Raw genomic sequence first — 15,470 nt, 5'->3', positions numbered from 1 at the left:
TAGTTATAAACAATATTTTAAAAGACAAAAAAGGTGAATGATTTTACAAACTGAAGAGTGTCAAAGTTGTGAATGTACATAAATGTTTATTTCCATCATTTACTCGCTGTAATCTGCCAAATCATGCTCATATCCCCCCCAAAAAGTGCTTGTCGCAATAGTAATAGTGCAGTTTGATCTCAGTTATTTAAAATAGCTGAAGCACTGAAGTCATCTCGATCAGTACTCACAAAATATTCAACGTCTTTGGGGCCAAAAAACGTTCTTAACTTTCCTCTGGGTGGAGACTGCTGGGAATGACTCTTAGGACTGATTATTTAGTTGACTTAGTACTCACAAACACGAGAGAAGAGTTACATGTCCCATCCCATCATGATTTAACATAAAGAATCAAATAAAGGATGGTTATTTGCCAAGTGGCTTCACATTGTCCAGCCAGCTAGGCATTTGGGTGTGTATAGCAAAATTAGCGGAGTGGTTCTTGAAACAATGCAAACCCTCTCTCTGAATATGGGTGTTGGTTCAGGTTGTTTTGACCAGTGTGACACAACAATGAATGTTGTTTTACAGTCTTGAAAAGTGCCTATAAACTGCATTCAAACACATGAGCTCATAACTGTAGGTTTATGACTTCTTGAAGAAAGGAACAATACTTGAGGGCAAGTGAATTCAAAGAGCAGAGATTCGTGGAAACAAAGTATGACGTCATAAGATAAAAAGGTGCTCTAGTGACACAGAGTGGTGGCCACAGTCTATAACATCACGTCCTTCGCAAATTCTTTCTAGCTTGTTTAATTTATTGTTTAATATTGACTTGTATGTAACCTTGTTGGCACCGCAGAATGCACAGTTATCAGCTTTATAAACATGACATTATTATTCCCATGAAGTAGTTTTTGAACAGGTCAAGCAATATTTTTTATTTTAACATATGTGAAAAAGACTACATTTATATGATGCATTAGTGTTGCTCTCTATTCAAACAGCGAGTTCTCATTGCTCAGTCACACAATGCTAACAAAAAGCAAACGCATCATGAAACCTACAATTTAAGGGTCCCTTGCACAAGGAGACACATTTAAAGACCAAACTGCTTAGACCATGACTTAATAAAGCATGACACCTCAGCCAGACTAATTTACTACTGCAAGTCTACATACAAACAATACACGATTCAAAATATGGGTTGTCGGGTTTATTCACACAGAATTTAAGTTAGCAACACAATTATATATCATGTACAATGTGACACATCGCACAATAATCGGTGGGCATGTGACAGGTTATCAGGGTTTGGAATTTCTAGAGTTTCTGTATATGTGCCCAGCCAATCCAGCTGGAAGATGGAACACCGCTGCTGCAGGACACAACAAAAGCCGGCCGCCGATTCAATGTGGTCACATCAGGAAAGGATGATGGTAGAATTAAGATTCCAACTTTAACAAAGCCAAGCTTTATTCCTCCTTCTCATAATTGTGTTTGATGTGTTTCCAAAGTTTCTAGGGAACATAAAAAACTGTTTAGGACACACAGATAAGAGACCTCAGAACACAGAACACTAGAAATCAATACTGCAGTATGAATGATTTAATGGACACTTTGATGGCACTATACAGCTTCTTTACTTCTTACACGTTTAAGTATTATTAATATAAATGTCATTATGATTCGTTTGCATGGTAATTGAAATTCGTTCTAGAGTGATATACATAAGTGTGATTTCTTTAACGTTAACCAAAATGGCCTTTAAGGATTGAAATGAAGATGTAGGTTAGCATTTATACAGTTACATTAAAATCTTCCCCAACAAAAGTAACGTTAATCAAGTATTATTAGAACATCGTTGTTGTGAATATAGTTTAATTCCACCTTTATTTGTTCCCTTCGATAGATAGTCTATAACATCCGGTACTAGTATGTTTAAATATTATTTTTACATTGATAAATCAACTAAATATACTGAATGCTGGTTAGCTAGCAGGCTAAATCAAGGTCAGCCTATCGGTGGGTCACGACAATCTCACCCGTATTACAATAAAAAAGGTGACTCACCCCCCCATTTATGTTGTCAAATACTGCATCTCCTCCCTGGTCAAACACCCTCTCGAAGAAAACAGCTCCCACCATGATGGTTATGGCGAAAGTTGACGTTCTTCTGAAAAGCAGATTGTAGACACTTCTTGCTAGCGCCATGATAGTCGATGATGGAGTCTTCCGGAAGAAGATGAGGCGGGGCAAAGAGTTGTCTATCAAACCCTTTGACCAATTAGGTTAGTTCATTTAAGTTGTTTGATAAAGTATAGCAATATATTTTTAAAGGTTATATAAAATATATGCATTTATGGGAAATGTTTCTACATTTGTAATATTACAACTACACATAGAATTATACTTTTAAAAATGTCATTTATATGTCTAAGGTACTCAATTATTGAATGTTTTTTTAAACATAAATCACACCGCAGTTAACCAACCTCGTTGCGTTTAAATATTTGACGTACATAATAAAACTAATGTACGATCAGCCTTATAAGTATGTAACATCAAGCAATGGGTCAATTATCCTAATTAAACCCCTCTTTAAGAGAAGAATAGAAGATCCCAGCACACCTCCTGCAGATTTGGTTCAGTCCGTAACCCGGTAGATTTTCCCACGTGACCGACGCGACTTCCTTTCTTGTGGCAGCCATCGAACGAAATGGTGAGGAATTTACAGAAACCGAACAATCTGAAACAATCCGGACTATTTAATATGTAAAACAATCACAAGAGTTAGTCTTAAATACACATTGAGGTGTTTGCTAACGTTTGTCCACAATATTTTTAAAGATGACCTCAAAATAACGTTACATTTATATGATATGTTCCACTCACGGCTGCCTGGAGCTCTGTGGAGTCCAGCAGCGGTCTGTGCTTTTAGCATGTTAGCTTAGCACGTGAGTTTGTAGTCTCAAAATGTGTGTTATTTCACAAATTAAGCTAGTGCGCAGATAAAGAGTGCTCTTTTGAAGTCAATTGCTATTAAGTATGATGGTCGGGACGTTAAGACGCTTTCCCCATGTATTAGTGTTTTATGTTCGAGTTGACATGTGACGGTTTAAACTCCAGAATGTTCATCTCATCTTCATGTTGCTGTTTAGGCGAGCTATTGCTGTACATCTTGAACATGAATAGATCACTTATGAAACACTGTGTTTACGAGTGTGTAATGAATATAACTGCTTGTGTGTCTGTAGGCAAAGATCAAGGCCAGAGACCTGCGTGGAAAGAAAAAGGAGGAGCTGTTGAAACAGCTGGAGGATCTGAAGGTGGAACTCTCCCAACTCCGGGTTGCCAAGGTTACCGGTGGCGCTGCCTCCAAACTCTCCAAGATGTGAGTTATGGGATGGTCTTGATGGTGTCTTTCCGTTTACCAGAGTTCAGCATTGCAGCATGTTGACTCGAATATATAATGATTTCCTTGCATGAATTGTGATCATCAATGTTATGTCCAGTATGTGCCTATAAAGCCCCTGCATGGCACGATTACAGTTATCCAAATGATCAAGCATAAATTACTTAAATATATAAATATTGCACACTGACAATATTTACAATAAACTAATTCTAAATGAATTTTCCTTATAAAAGGGTATGTGACTGTTTCTGTATTTCAACTGTTGATTAACGGGGCTGTCACGATGATTAAATCTATTATTTCACAACTCGCAAGGTGTAGCTTTGTGCCTGCACATTGTATATTTTGCTGATTTATTGTAGCAAAAGTATGGTTATACTGGTAAAATGTACCACCACAAACTTAAAAAAAAGCATATACCATAAGTATTATCTGCAAGTAAAATTGTATAGTAGTCTCGCAAGTAAAAGCAGACTAGAAGCATTTCTGTGACTGATAGCATTTAAATAGTGACTTCAATTCACCGCTGATCAATTTACTTAATTTACAACTATTTTGCAGTTGTATTATTGACAGGTAAAAGACTAAACCTTAAACATACGATGACCGCATTTTTTCAATGTATTTCCAAGAAAAACAAGTCTTTTATGCAGAACAATATGGGCGTTTCAAAGCCGATTAAAAAATGTACAAGAATGAATCGTAAAAGACCATGAATCCTTATTGCAACGATCTATTACACAATTAATGGTAACAAAATGTCAAATTCGTGACAACCCTGGACTAATTCTGCCATAACAGCTGCATGTTTCTGTCAGAGTGTTAAGTTTTTCTTTTTCTTTGCAGCCGAGTTGTCCGAAAGTCTATCGCCAGAGTTCTCACAGTTATCAACCAGACACAGAAGGAGAATTTGAGGAAGTTCTATAAGGTCAGTTTACTACACTTAAACATGCACAGGAACAGTTTAGATTGGAGATGAAGTTTGATGCTGATGTTATTTGGCTTGTCAGTTTTCAAATGCATATAGTTTTTTTCCTTTGCTTTGGCCAATGATGCATGAAGACATTGATGATGATAATTTTATTTATCCTGCAAGACGATTAACCCAACACTCCTCCTGACCTGGAGGGTAGTGTTAATGCTCTCTTGCTATAGAAATCTTGACTATCTGCAGCAGTGTCTTTTAATGATGTTTATCTGCTGTGGGTAGCTAACATTATTCATATACCTTTTATTTTTTATTAATTATAGATGTTTGGACATCGTCCTCTCCATTTCTGAATATACCTGTTTTCTGTCATGTTTTGCTGCTAGGAAGTCTTGTTTGGCCTACCTCTGATTCTTGATCTGCCAGTCCTGTGGATTCTCACACCTGTTATCTTTTTGTTTTCAGGGCAAGAAGTACAAGCCTTTGGACCTGAGACCCAAGAAGACCCGTGCCATCCGTCGTGAGCTGACAAAGCACGAGGAGAGCCTGATGACCAAGAAGATGCAGAGGAGGTCTCGCCTCTACTCGGTTCGCAAATTCGCCATCAAGGCTTAAGCGGCTGTACTGTTTTTTCACTGAAAATAAACACCCCACCCTGGAGTTAAAATGCCTTCGAGTCTGTTGTCTATCTTGAAATGTGTGAGTTGTGGAACTATGCTGAAAGATCATAGGATAAAAACGGGTCCTCTGTCAATAATAAAATGGAGGGTTTTTTTTCACACCAATTTTGCTTAACATAATATTACTTAATCTTGTTAGTAACAGCTTTATCTCAAAAACTATCCATCTGCAGTTAGTAACCTTTGAGGACAAAGTGATTTAAGAGAAACATAGCACTGTTTAAACATTTTTGTATCTTAATATTTTTTCGTTTACTGACAATACTGCAAAATGTTTTGCTGCGCAAGTCTTCATATTAAATGAGTAGTTTCTGGCAACATTTATTAGTATAAGTAGTTCATTCGTATTACACTGTACAGTCCACATTCAAGAGTAATATATCATGGTCTTAAATGAATAAAAACGCAAAACTTTAAAAGTTTGTGTCATCGAAAATCTATGCCAGTGAGATTGGAGAGACGTTCATCTATGGCAACATGTTGTCTTAACTTTTGTCATCGGGTCTGTGAAGGCGTAGTATATAGCTTTTGTATTTATTTGGCTAAAACTTTGGTACAGCTTTTGTGCTGTTGGCTTTAGACATGAGTTTCAGTGTGCTGAATGTGTGTTCAACTGGGCAGTAAGCTGTCATCTTTATTGTCGTATTCTCTGTGTAACCTCATCACTCAATGATCTTGTCTTTGTCCTCATCTACATCCAGCTGGTCGGAGCCGCTGGTAAGAAGCTCCCCTCCAGGGGTGAACACACACCCATATGCTGAGTCCTTATGACCCTAAAACACACACATACGATATCATTCTACCTGTATCTATAGCCGTTACAATAATATTTCAGAAATTTTAACTTAAATATTCACACCTGTAACAATTTCAGACACTTTCCATTAGCCATGTCCCAGATCCTCACCTGATGGAGAAACATGTGAAAGGTGAACCATTGCTTCCATGGGTTGTGTGTTGGTGTGTCTGTGTGTGTTTCTACCATATCACCCTCTGCCGTGGATGCTAAAACCAGCCCGTCCACAGAGAAGGCCAGACTCCTGACCCAAACACGCTCATGCCCTCCCAGTACATACAGACACATGTGTTGCTCTGGCATCCACACACGCACTGTTCCATCCCATGAACCCGAGGCCTAAAACACATGAAGTGGCCCAAACATATTTTGATTTGAGTGTCACTTACATAGCAGAAAATAAGTGGCATTTATTTTCAAGCAATACTAGAGTATGAATTACGTTCTGAAAAGCATTGTTTTTTTGAGGCGATGTTGCTTGAAATATTTTGTTATTTAATGCAAAGACATCCATTCAAGGGAATACACATTTGTCACACAACATCATAAAAACGACAGGAGAATTAATTAAAAATGCTCTTGCACAGAAGTATAAAAAATACTAATCAAAATTAATCTGTACTGTTTGAGACTTGTTTATTCTGTAGCAAATACCAAACCTCACCCTCAAAAAACAATATGCTTTAGTGTACTCACCAGGATCCCGGTGACAGAAAAACAGAGACAGGCCACATTTCCCAGGTGTCCCTGTAATGTCACAACCTCTTTATCATCATGTAGCTCCCACACTCTTACAGAACGATCCCAGGAGCCCGTGGCCTGAAGTGAACCAACAGAGAAACACTCAGTGCATCTCATGCTGAACACATCAAAACAAATATTACAGTACAAACACAGTTTGAGTCGTACCACCCGCTGTGAATCTGATGAGAATGCACTGCTCTGAACAGCTGCAGTGTGACCCCGCAACTCCTGAACCATCTCGCCGGTCTGAAACATCAAACAATGAAACATGCAAATATTATGCTATAAAAAATTTAGTAAAATCCTGACAGTGGTACATCAGTTCTTGCACTAAAAGGACACCTGTTACTACATAACACCCAGTCAGAAATACCAAGTATCATCTATTTATCATTAAAACAACAACATTCTTTTATTAAGTGTGTTTTTGGTCTTACAGTTGGATTAAATGGGTTTACGAACACATTACCAATAAAAATACCAATACAGTACCAATAAAATGCCAAAGAACCATTCACTCCATTATCATTTATGTAATTCCTGCTGAAATTTCACTAAATTTCGAAAGGTTTCTATTAAAATACCATCATGAACCACTAGCTTTTCCATTTCAAACTATTTTCACACTTTTTGTGTTTTGGCCAATATTCCAATAGAATTTAACATCCTAACTGATCCCAATAGAACCAATTGCAATCCAATAGACACCATTAAAGTTTCTATTAAAACCAATACAATTCCCATTTTAACCAATAAATCCATTAAAGATTTGATTGTGTTTTGGGCAGGGTTGAGACTCTTTTTTGGGGGGGTAGTAATTGTTATCTTGCTGATTGTTTGGAGTTTTTCGAAGGGAAGACTTTATTTTAGATCTTTACTGTATAGTTTCTTTTCTAATTGTAGTTGAAAGACAGGTGTTCGGTTTTCACCTGAACGCTCCAGATCAGTGCCCTGGTGTCCCATCCACCTGACACCAACCACATGCCATCTGGACTGAAGCTCACCGTCTCCACACTCCGACTGTGAGCTGACATTATGTGTACACATTCTGTGCTCCTGCCGTGCCAGATCCTGACGGTACAGTCATGAGACGCGCTGGCGAACAGCTGACCGTCCCTGGAGAAAACACACCACTTCACTGGACCTGGAAATGTATTGCAAAATTCTGTTGTTATGCATCCATTTGTACAGAGAGACACTTAAATAGAATAGAATAGAATAGAATAGAATAGAATAGAATAGAATAGAATAGAATAGAATAAGATCTGATTTCACATGCATTTGATAATTCAGCTTTACTATGATTTAGTTCATTCTGATCACCTGTATGTCCACTAACAGTGTGCAGGAGTTTGCTGCTTTTGCCATCCCACAGGTACAATCTGCCGTCATCACAGCAGGTGAGCAGAATCTGACAGTCAGGCGAGAACGCGCAGCAGTTCACCTGAAACAGGTGAGAAATTGTTTATTAATAAAACGCAAAAGAAAAACTGAATATCTGATTGGTGGATCGCCAGTGAATTGACTTAACTTCACATAAGATGTCTATAGGTATTTTATTAAGAAACCTTTGTTTGTGAAATCTTATCCTCACAAGGATAAGAAAGTTCATTCTTGATTCTAAAGATTTGTTCTGGTTTTCAAAAAAGCTAATAATATCCTTAATGTGTAAATTACAATCCATATTAACTTTAGAAAACAATTAGAAACTCAACTCTTTCCAGAAAAGTGATGAAACATTACATGAGAAAAATAAATGACAAATATGACAAAACTTTTTACAGAAGGTGTATACACTCACCTAAAGGATTATTAGGAACACCATACTAATACTGCTTGACCCCCTTTCGCCTTCAGAACTGCCTTAAAACATACGTGGCATTGATTCAACAAGGTGCTGAAAGCATTCTTTAGAAATGTTGACCCATACTGATAGGTAGAATCTTGCAGTTGATGGAGATTTGTTGGACGCACGAAGCTCCCGTTCCACCACATCCCAAAGATGCTCTATTGGGTTGAGATCTGATGACTGTGGGGGCCATTTTAGTACAGTGAACTCATTGTCATGTTCAAGAAACCAATTTGAAATGATTCGAGCTTTGTGACATGGTGCATTACCCTGCTGGAAGTATCCATCAGAGGATGGGTACATGGTGGTCATAAAGGGATGGACATGGTCACAACGCTCAGGTAGGCCGTGGCATTTAAACCATGCCCAATTGGCACTAAGGGGCCTAAAGTGTGCCAAGAAAACATCCCCCACACCATTACACCACCACCATACTTGCATTAATAAGAAATTGAACAGGTGTTCCTAATAATCCTTTAGGTGAGTGTATATCAGCTACATCACAACATTTCGTTACAATTGCATTACAAGGGTATGTATTATGAGAAATATGGTAATAGCCATGTTTTCCTCCATTGAATGTTATCTATTTTAGAAGCCTGAAAAATTCCCTCTTGAGTTGTATTGAGTTGCGAGATTGAGATATTTGACAAAGAAATGTATTATTACATCCTTTATTTAAAAGCGAAACACCTCCCAGACTTAACTGTAAAAGTTGTTTGGAGCCTGATGTATGGGTAAGGGAAGCTTTCATCAAAATGTTTAATCCATCAGGAATTGCCATTATATGAAGCCGCACACCTATGAGCGCATTACATCAGTGTTACTGCGTCACGGCGTTTGTGTTGCTGGGCAACCACTTCCGAAGAACGATATTGCTTGGCGGAAGAATAATAGCCTTTATTGATGAAAATCAATACATTTTTGTTACCTTATTTTATGTAACCTTACCAGGTATGTTTCATATAAGCAATACGTCCTGCGAATTCTTGGTTTATTGACAATTCGTCTCACTAAATGACTGCTTCTTGGGGATTATTGAATTGGTCAGAATATACAAAAACTGTCACACATGCAAAGAAAACAATTAATACGTTTCTGAAATATCTGAAAAATAAGATATAACTATCACTCGTAATTGAAAAGTTTACCAACCTCTCCTTTGTGTCTGGACAAATATCTAATGTTGGAAACGCCGAACTCTTCCGAGCGATGGCGCCACATGGCTTCTTACGCACTTCCAAGCAACATTTTATCAACGTCTCATAGTGTTTAAAATAAGTAAACTAGACACAATATAATGTGCACTTTATATTAGATGCATATTCGCAATGGTTAAGAGTTGCAGCTCAGTTTGTTTGCGTTGGGAGTGTTTCTGTATCCACAGTGACGGGTCTCTTGAGTGACCTCTGCGTGTGGTTTAGTTTTTTGGAGACTCATTAACTCGAAAGAGCTCCTTTTACGCACTGAAACCCGTTTCCTTTATGGGGGACCTGTTTGTACTTGATGTGAAAGATCATAACATGCATTCCTAAAATACTAAAATGTTGTCTGATTTATTAATCTACAATATTTGTTATATTATAATTAATTTCAATGCTTTGAATCATCCTAAATCATTCATTCATTTATTAATTCATTTGTACAGTAAGAAACTTAAAAACTTTACTGAAATTTACAGTGGGCTTGGCCTAAATCATTATGCTACTTATAATTAACAGAGGAATAGACAAATGTGTAATATTTAAGGTCTTTCAATAATAATAGTTGATAAAATAAGAATTAATATGCATATAATATACCTTTCCAGTTTTTCATGTCATTTTTGATCATGTGATTTTAGGTCAAAATAAACACTACGCTGAGATCTGATGCATCCACGGTGTCCATTTTCGTACCACAAATTTTATTTGAAATAATAGAGGACCATAACAGTTCTTTTACATAAACAATTAAAGGACTCTGTACAAAGCAGGAACACGTTGAACTTCTTCAGTGAGGTTTGCAAGTTACACACAATAATGTTAAAGCACAGTACACAGTACTAAACAGTTTATGCACATGTATCCTGTGACCCTTCAGAAATAAACCTATTTTCCCGTAAACAAAATGTAAGCCACGCCTCAGGCCCTGATTCTACATGCCTGAAACGAAAAGCATCTGAAATTCATCTGCGTTCCAGAGTGACTGACTCAAGAGTCTCCAGGTTTTCATTCAGATGTTTGTTAACCTCGAGCTTCACAAAGTTATTTCACAGCAGCTGATGAATGTAAGTGTTTAAACATGCATACATTTCTAAGAAGCATTGACATTTTCACCTTTGGAAAAAATGCCTCATGCGGTTTGAGCACATGTCATCATAGTTGAGGTACTGTTGCAGAGGAAGTGAAATGTTTCTGAATGAAATGATTGTGTGTGTGGACGGATGTGGAGGAGTAAGCATGCAAGTGCATGGAGACTTTAGTAAACAAGTACTGGTCTTAAATTAATTTGGCTTTTAGTTGTTCTTTGATCTGCATCTCTTGGTTTCGATAGGAAAGACCAGACACTTCCCTTCACCCCATAGTCGTGTTATCTCTGACAGACAGCCATTTCCTTCACATCTTTGATTCTTACATGAACACAAAATCATGGAAGTGAGACAAAACTTTGGAGAAGAAGACTAAAAAAGTCTAAAAAAGTTGTCCATGAGTTATATGTAGACTACTTCTTTTAATGTTTGAGTGGCTTTGGATAAAATAAATAGCATAAAGTGATAAACATAATGTAAGCTTGTAAAACCAAATGCAAGGTTTCCACTTTTTTAGTTACAGTTGGCTTTCAATTGTGTTTTTTACGCAAAATTTTTGAAAAATAGCTAGCCATTAACTATTACTAAGATTTTGTTTCACTTCAGATTTTGCCGTTTAATACAAAAATATTGTGTAGGCTTTATGACATCAGGAACCCTTACAAAGCCCGTTTGGACACCCGTAGGAGAAAAAAAACAAGACTTGTGACCAGACGGGCTCCGTAAGAACCAGACAAAATGTTCAAACGGATGACTCAAATGGCTGGGGTCTTGTTCAATGGGGGACATTGGGCACCAGGATGATGTCATCGCCACGGAACGATGAGCTTGTATCGGATGTGTGTGATGTCGAGATAGATCGAGAGAGATAGATCGAGAGAGAGAGAGAGAGAGAGAGAGAGAGAGAGAGAGAGAAAGAGGGGTGCAGTCACAGCGCATGTGTTGCGCTTCTACTCATTCGCATTCCAGACACGCAGACAAACAGCGTCGAGATTAATCCGCTTGTTTTCCAGACTAAACCTGAAGTGTTTTAGCTATGGGCAAGATTTTTTTCTTCATTTTGATCACTTTACTTCTTCTGCATGCGACACACGCTAAAGGTAATAACATGGATTTAAGTTTTCATTCTTAAACTGTGTTTTGCATCTAGCTCAATGTTTATAGTTAGCCTACATAAAAAGTGTGAACCAAACAAATTACGTATGTTGCGTAAAAGCATTTTTTTTAACTGATATTAAAGAAAATAGACGAGGATAAACTGATATAATATCCCAACAACAAGCTTACATTTATTTTAATTTCGATCATTGATAGCAAATAATGAAACTACTACCAGATTTATTCAAATTATTTTAAGTGAAGTTAAGAAGAGTATGCTCGCTCTCTCTCTCTCTCTCTCTCTCTCTCTCTCTCTGTGTCTCTGTCTGTCTATGTGCGTACATCATGTGATGTGTTTGTCTAAATTAAAACCTCATAAAAATGTATAGCTATACTAAATATATATTTGCAATTTTTTCTTATTATTTCACCCAAATGATCCATTAAAAAAATGTGCCCCATCTTTGAAAACCCAAAGTAATTTTTTTGTGATTCGCTGTTTTGTGCATTAAATCATTTAACATAATGTGATGTGAAAATATAACCTTTATATCTTTATTACTGACTTAAGTCAAAGGTTGAATGGTTGAAATCAAACCATCAGATAAAAATATTAAATTCATAAGAGACATTTCTGTCGTGTTCAAAACGTTCATGTTAGAGTGCATAACAAAATTAGTTCTAAACTTTTATTTGTTTTTTGACCACCTGCAGAAGAAAAGCAGACCCAGAAGGCCAAGGGCAATGCCACCGATTTCGCCAGCCCGCGGACCTTCCAAGGACATGCTATTGCAGTTAACATAGGCCTTGATGGGAATCGAACACACACACATGTCTTGCCACCTTTATTCGATGATGTAGAAATGGAGTTACGAAGCAACAACACAGCAGCCTACCTCGGAGGCCGTCTGAGCAAGTGGTTCATCCCAACAGTCTACATCATAGCCATCATCGTCGGGATTCCCGCCAATATCGCCATTTTGTTTGCTGTTGGAGCCAAAGTGAGGATGGTATCATCTGCCATTATGTACTGTAGTTTAGCTGTGTCTGACCTGCTGCTGTTACTTAGTCTCTTGCTGAAGACACATTATCACCTCAACGGCAACCATTGGATATTCGGCGAAACCGCCTGTCGTATCACCACCGCATGTTTCTACGGCAACCTCTACTGTTCAGCCTACACGCTTGCTTGTATTAGCATTAAGCGCTACATGGCAGTGGTTCACCCCTTCCTCTATAAGAGCCTGCCGAAGCGCTCGTTCAGTTCATGGTGCTGCTTGACCATTTGGGTTATATTCATTATGGCCATTTTGCCAGAGCTCTTGGTCAAACAAAGCTACCACATCCCGCAACTCAAAATCATCACATGCCATGATGTCCTCCCGGCCAATTTATCCATGGCGTATCAATGGCTCATTTACTATAATCTCGGCCTCACCTGTGTTGGCTTCTTCCTGCCCCTGGTGTTGATGATGACATGTTACACATCTATCGTCTGGCACCTCAATCGCTCGCACCAGGACTGGGCCCTCTACATCAGAGCCAGCACTTTTAACTTCGTCATCTTCCTCGTTTGCTTCGGCCCTAGCAGCTGCTTTCATTTTGTGCATTACGTGCTGCTCTCCACCAGCACTATTGAGAATTTCTACATGTACTTCAGCGTGACAGCGTGCCTGTGTTGTCTACATTGCGCTCTGGATCCGTTTCTGTTCGTTCTCATGTCAAGGACCGTCGGAACCAAACGCTACTTCCTTGCATGGAAAGGACGGGCTTATAGTATTTCTACCTAAAGTCACATTGATTGCGTTTGTGTAAAAGACATTGTATTTTATGTAGAATAATGTGCACTTATGAATCATGCACGATTCTGTATCGATAAACAAGGAAAGTAAATTGTGTCAATTTTGATTTCATGTTAACCTTAAAGCCACAATTCTTAACGTTTTGGTTAAAAATAAACAAAAAGTGCTCCAACTGTTAGCTCATTATAAAGATTTATAGTTTGAGTTGTCAGTACAATTCCGTGAAGATGTCCGTTTGATATAATTTGATACTAACCAATGTAAAGATACAGAAACTACACAGCAGAATCGCAAGGGTCAGATTGAAGCTCAAAGGTGAAATTAACTCTCACAGTGTATATAATATACACTTTGAGAGTGTGGATTATATACAGTGTGAGTGTTAATTTAACATAGTTTAACGCTGGCAATTTTTCTGTGTATGTGAAGTAAAATAAAGTGATCTTGATTTGAACCTTGTTCTTGATAGGGGTTCTTATGCAAAGGCACAAGGAGGACTTATGTTTTTTTGTTCTAGCCAATCGGATTGGACAGAACCAGCACCTTTTATACTGAATACAAATGGAGAGACATTTAAATGAAAGGGGTGTAATAAACTGCCTGGACTGTGTTCAGAATGTGTGTGTGTCTGTCCGTTTGTGAATAGGAAAGTGTTATGTAAAGCATTGTTGGCAAAGGCAAAGCTTTGCTGTGTTATTTTTCCAAGAAAATCTTAACGCTTTATGATAATCACTATAAATGTTATGCAATAACCGTATGTGAATGTAAAATACAGAATGAAAAAAGTAAATAAAAGCGAATAATAAAGCAAAAACTTCTGTTTTTTCTTTTCTGGGTTCGTGGATTCATTTGATGCAAATTAACTCAAATTACCTATCGTGCAGACTGTGCGATTTCAGTGATCTTATCATATCATGACAGGTCAGACTGCGGGACATGGATCTTATAAATGTGGAAACAACATGCATGTAAACTGTACGATGATGACACCTCCTAAATCTTAGGAAACGGAGTAAGTTAGAAAAAACATCATCTGCGTGCACAAATTGTATACAAACACAGCAACATGACTCATGGCTCGACAGCTGTGCTTTTCAAGTGTGCTGGAAAAAAAAAATATTTCAGCCTCCATGGCATTTCACTTTTATTACCATGTTGATCAATTCAACATTTCATGTTGCAAAGAGTGACAGTGGGCTTTTAGTGACTAAAGTCTAACAAATTCTTTCTCTCATTCACAGGGTTATTTCCAACGGAGACCTGGCTTTTCAAAATCCTGTTTGTGTCCCCCTCACTTAATGTCCCCCAGTAATGATTTTTCCTTCCAACCGCAGATTAAGGTTTACAAGCCATGTTTCACAGTCAAGACTCGCATTTACCCCCTTCATGAACATCAACGTTTGCTACACAACAAAAATACCTTTTGGTTTCAGGGTTTAATCAATTTAAACAATCAAAAACAACAGAAAACATGTGTTTTGAATTTGAGATAGGATTAAAAAAATGTTTTACCCCATTTGTGTCCTCCCCACTTCTCAAACCAAAGTTAAACCCTTGCTCTTTCACCTTGCTAGATGTGAACTACATCTCATATGTAAAAGCCACAATACTATAGCCATAAAGAAAAACTGAGTTGAGACTGATTAATCTTTGATATTTTCATGTTCCTTCTTTTGCTTCCTTTGTTGACCTGTTTCCCTTTAATAGTATCAGAGACCTAAAGAACAGCTGAGTTGAGATAAAACCACTTTCTCCAATATTTTCGAGATACAGGGCAGCTTTGAAATTGGCCGATAATTTGTGAAATCCAAAGGGTTTAAGGCTTGCTAAGGCATGATGGCAAAAGACTGTAGAATAGCTAACAGTTCACAATAGATGTAAGACTG

General features: G+C 37.8%; 4 protein-coding genes across 7 annotated transcripts; 2 read left to right on the top strand and 2 right to left on the bottom strand.

Annotated features, from left to right (window-relative positions):
• Positions 1 to 1,180: 1,180 nt before the first annotated feature.
• Positions 1,181 to 2,227, bottom strand: LOC130408048 (cytochrome b-c1 complex subunit 9). The gene is made up of 2 exons (XM_056731456.1): positions 2,053 to 2,227; positions 1,181 to 1,499 (listed from the first exon to the last, which is right to left on the bottom strand). Exons 1-2 carry the CDS (start codon positions 2,191 to 2,193, stop codon positions 1,455 to 1,457), a joined length of 186 nt encoding a protein of 61 aa, XP_056587434.1. The 5' UTR covers positions 2,194 to 2,227; the 3' UTR covers positions 1,181 to 1,454.
• A 375-nt stretch (positions 2,228 to 2,602) lies between these two features.
• Positions 2,603 to 4,995, top strand: rpl35 (ribosomal protein L35). The gene is made up of 4 exons (XM_056730147.1): positions 2,603 to 2,701; positions 3,237 to 3,373; positions 4,244 to 4,325; positions 4,791 to 4,995. The coding sequence occupies exons 1-4, from the start codon at positions 2,699 to 2,701 to the stop codon at positions 4,938 to 4,940; spliced, it is 372 nt and encodes a 123-aa protein (XP_056586125.1). The 5' UTR covers positions 2,603 to 2,698; the 3' UTR covers positions 4,941 to 4,995.
• Positions 4,996 to 5,607: 612 nt separating this feature from the next.
• Positions 5,608 to 9,748, bottom strand: wdr38 (WD repeat domain 38). 4 transcript variants are annotated; one of them, XM_056730143.1, is made up of 8 exons: positions 9,550 to 9,748; positions 7,869 to 7,989; positions 7,475 to 7,689; positions 6,711 to 6,791; positions 6,498 to 6,620; positions 5,988 to 6,140; positions 5,865 to 5,912; positions 5,608 to 5,778 (listed from the first exon to the last, which is right to left on the bottom strand). In XM_056730143.1, the coding sequence occupies exons 1-8, from the start codon at positions 9,616 to 9,618 to the stop codon at positions 5,668 to 5,670; spliced, it is 921 nt and encodes a 306-aa protein (XP_056586121.1). In that variant the 5' UTR covers positions 9,619 to 9,748; the 3' UTR covers positions 5,608 to 5,667. The 4 variants fall into 4 exon arrangements, with proteins under 4 accessions (XP_056586121.1, XP_056586124.1, XP_056586123.1 ...); XM_056730146.1 differs by having other exon boundaries at positions 5,996 to 6,140; XM_056730145.1 differs by having other exon boundaries at positions 7,550 to 7,689.
• Positions 9,749 to 11,634: 1,886 nt separating this feature from the next.
• LOC130407977 (proteinase-activated receptor 3) lies at positions 11,635 to 14,392 on the top strand. Its single transcript, XM_056731351.1, has 2 exons — positions 11,635 to 11,784; positions 12,497 to 14,392. The coding sequence occupies exons 1-2, from the start codon at positions 11,721 to 11,723 to the stop codon at positions 13,570 to 13,572; spliced, it is 1,140 nt and encodes a 379-aa protein (XP_056587329.1). The 5' UTR covers positions 11,635 to 11,720; the 3' UTR covers positions 13,573 to 14,392.
• The last annotated feature ends 1,078 nt before the right edge of the window (positions 14,393 to 15,470 follow it).

The sequence above is a fragment of the Triplophysa dalaica genome, chromosome 19, assembly GCF_015846415.1.
Source record: "Triplophysa dalaica isolate WHDGS20190420 chromosome 19, ASM1584641v1, whole genome shotgun sequence".
NCBI classification, from domain to species: Eukaryota; Metazoa; Chordata; class Actinopteri; order Cypriniformes; family Nemacheilidae; genus Triplophysa; species Triplophysa dalaica.
This window is presented reverse-complemented; position numbering and strand designations above follow the sequence as displayed.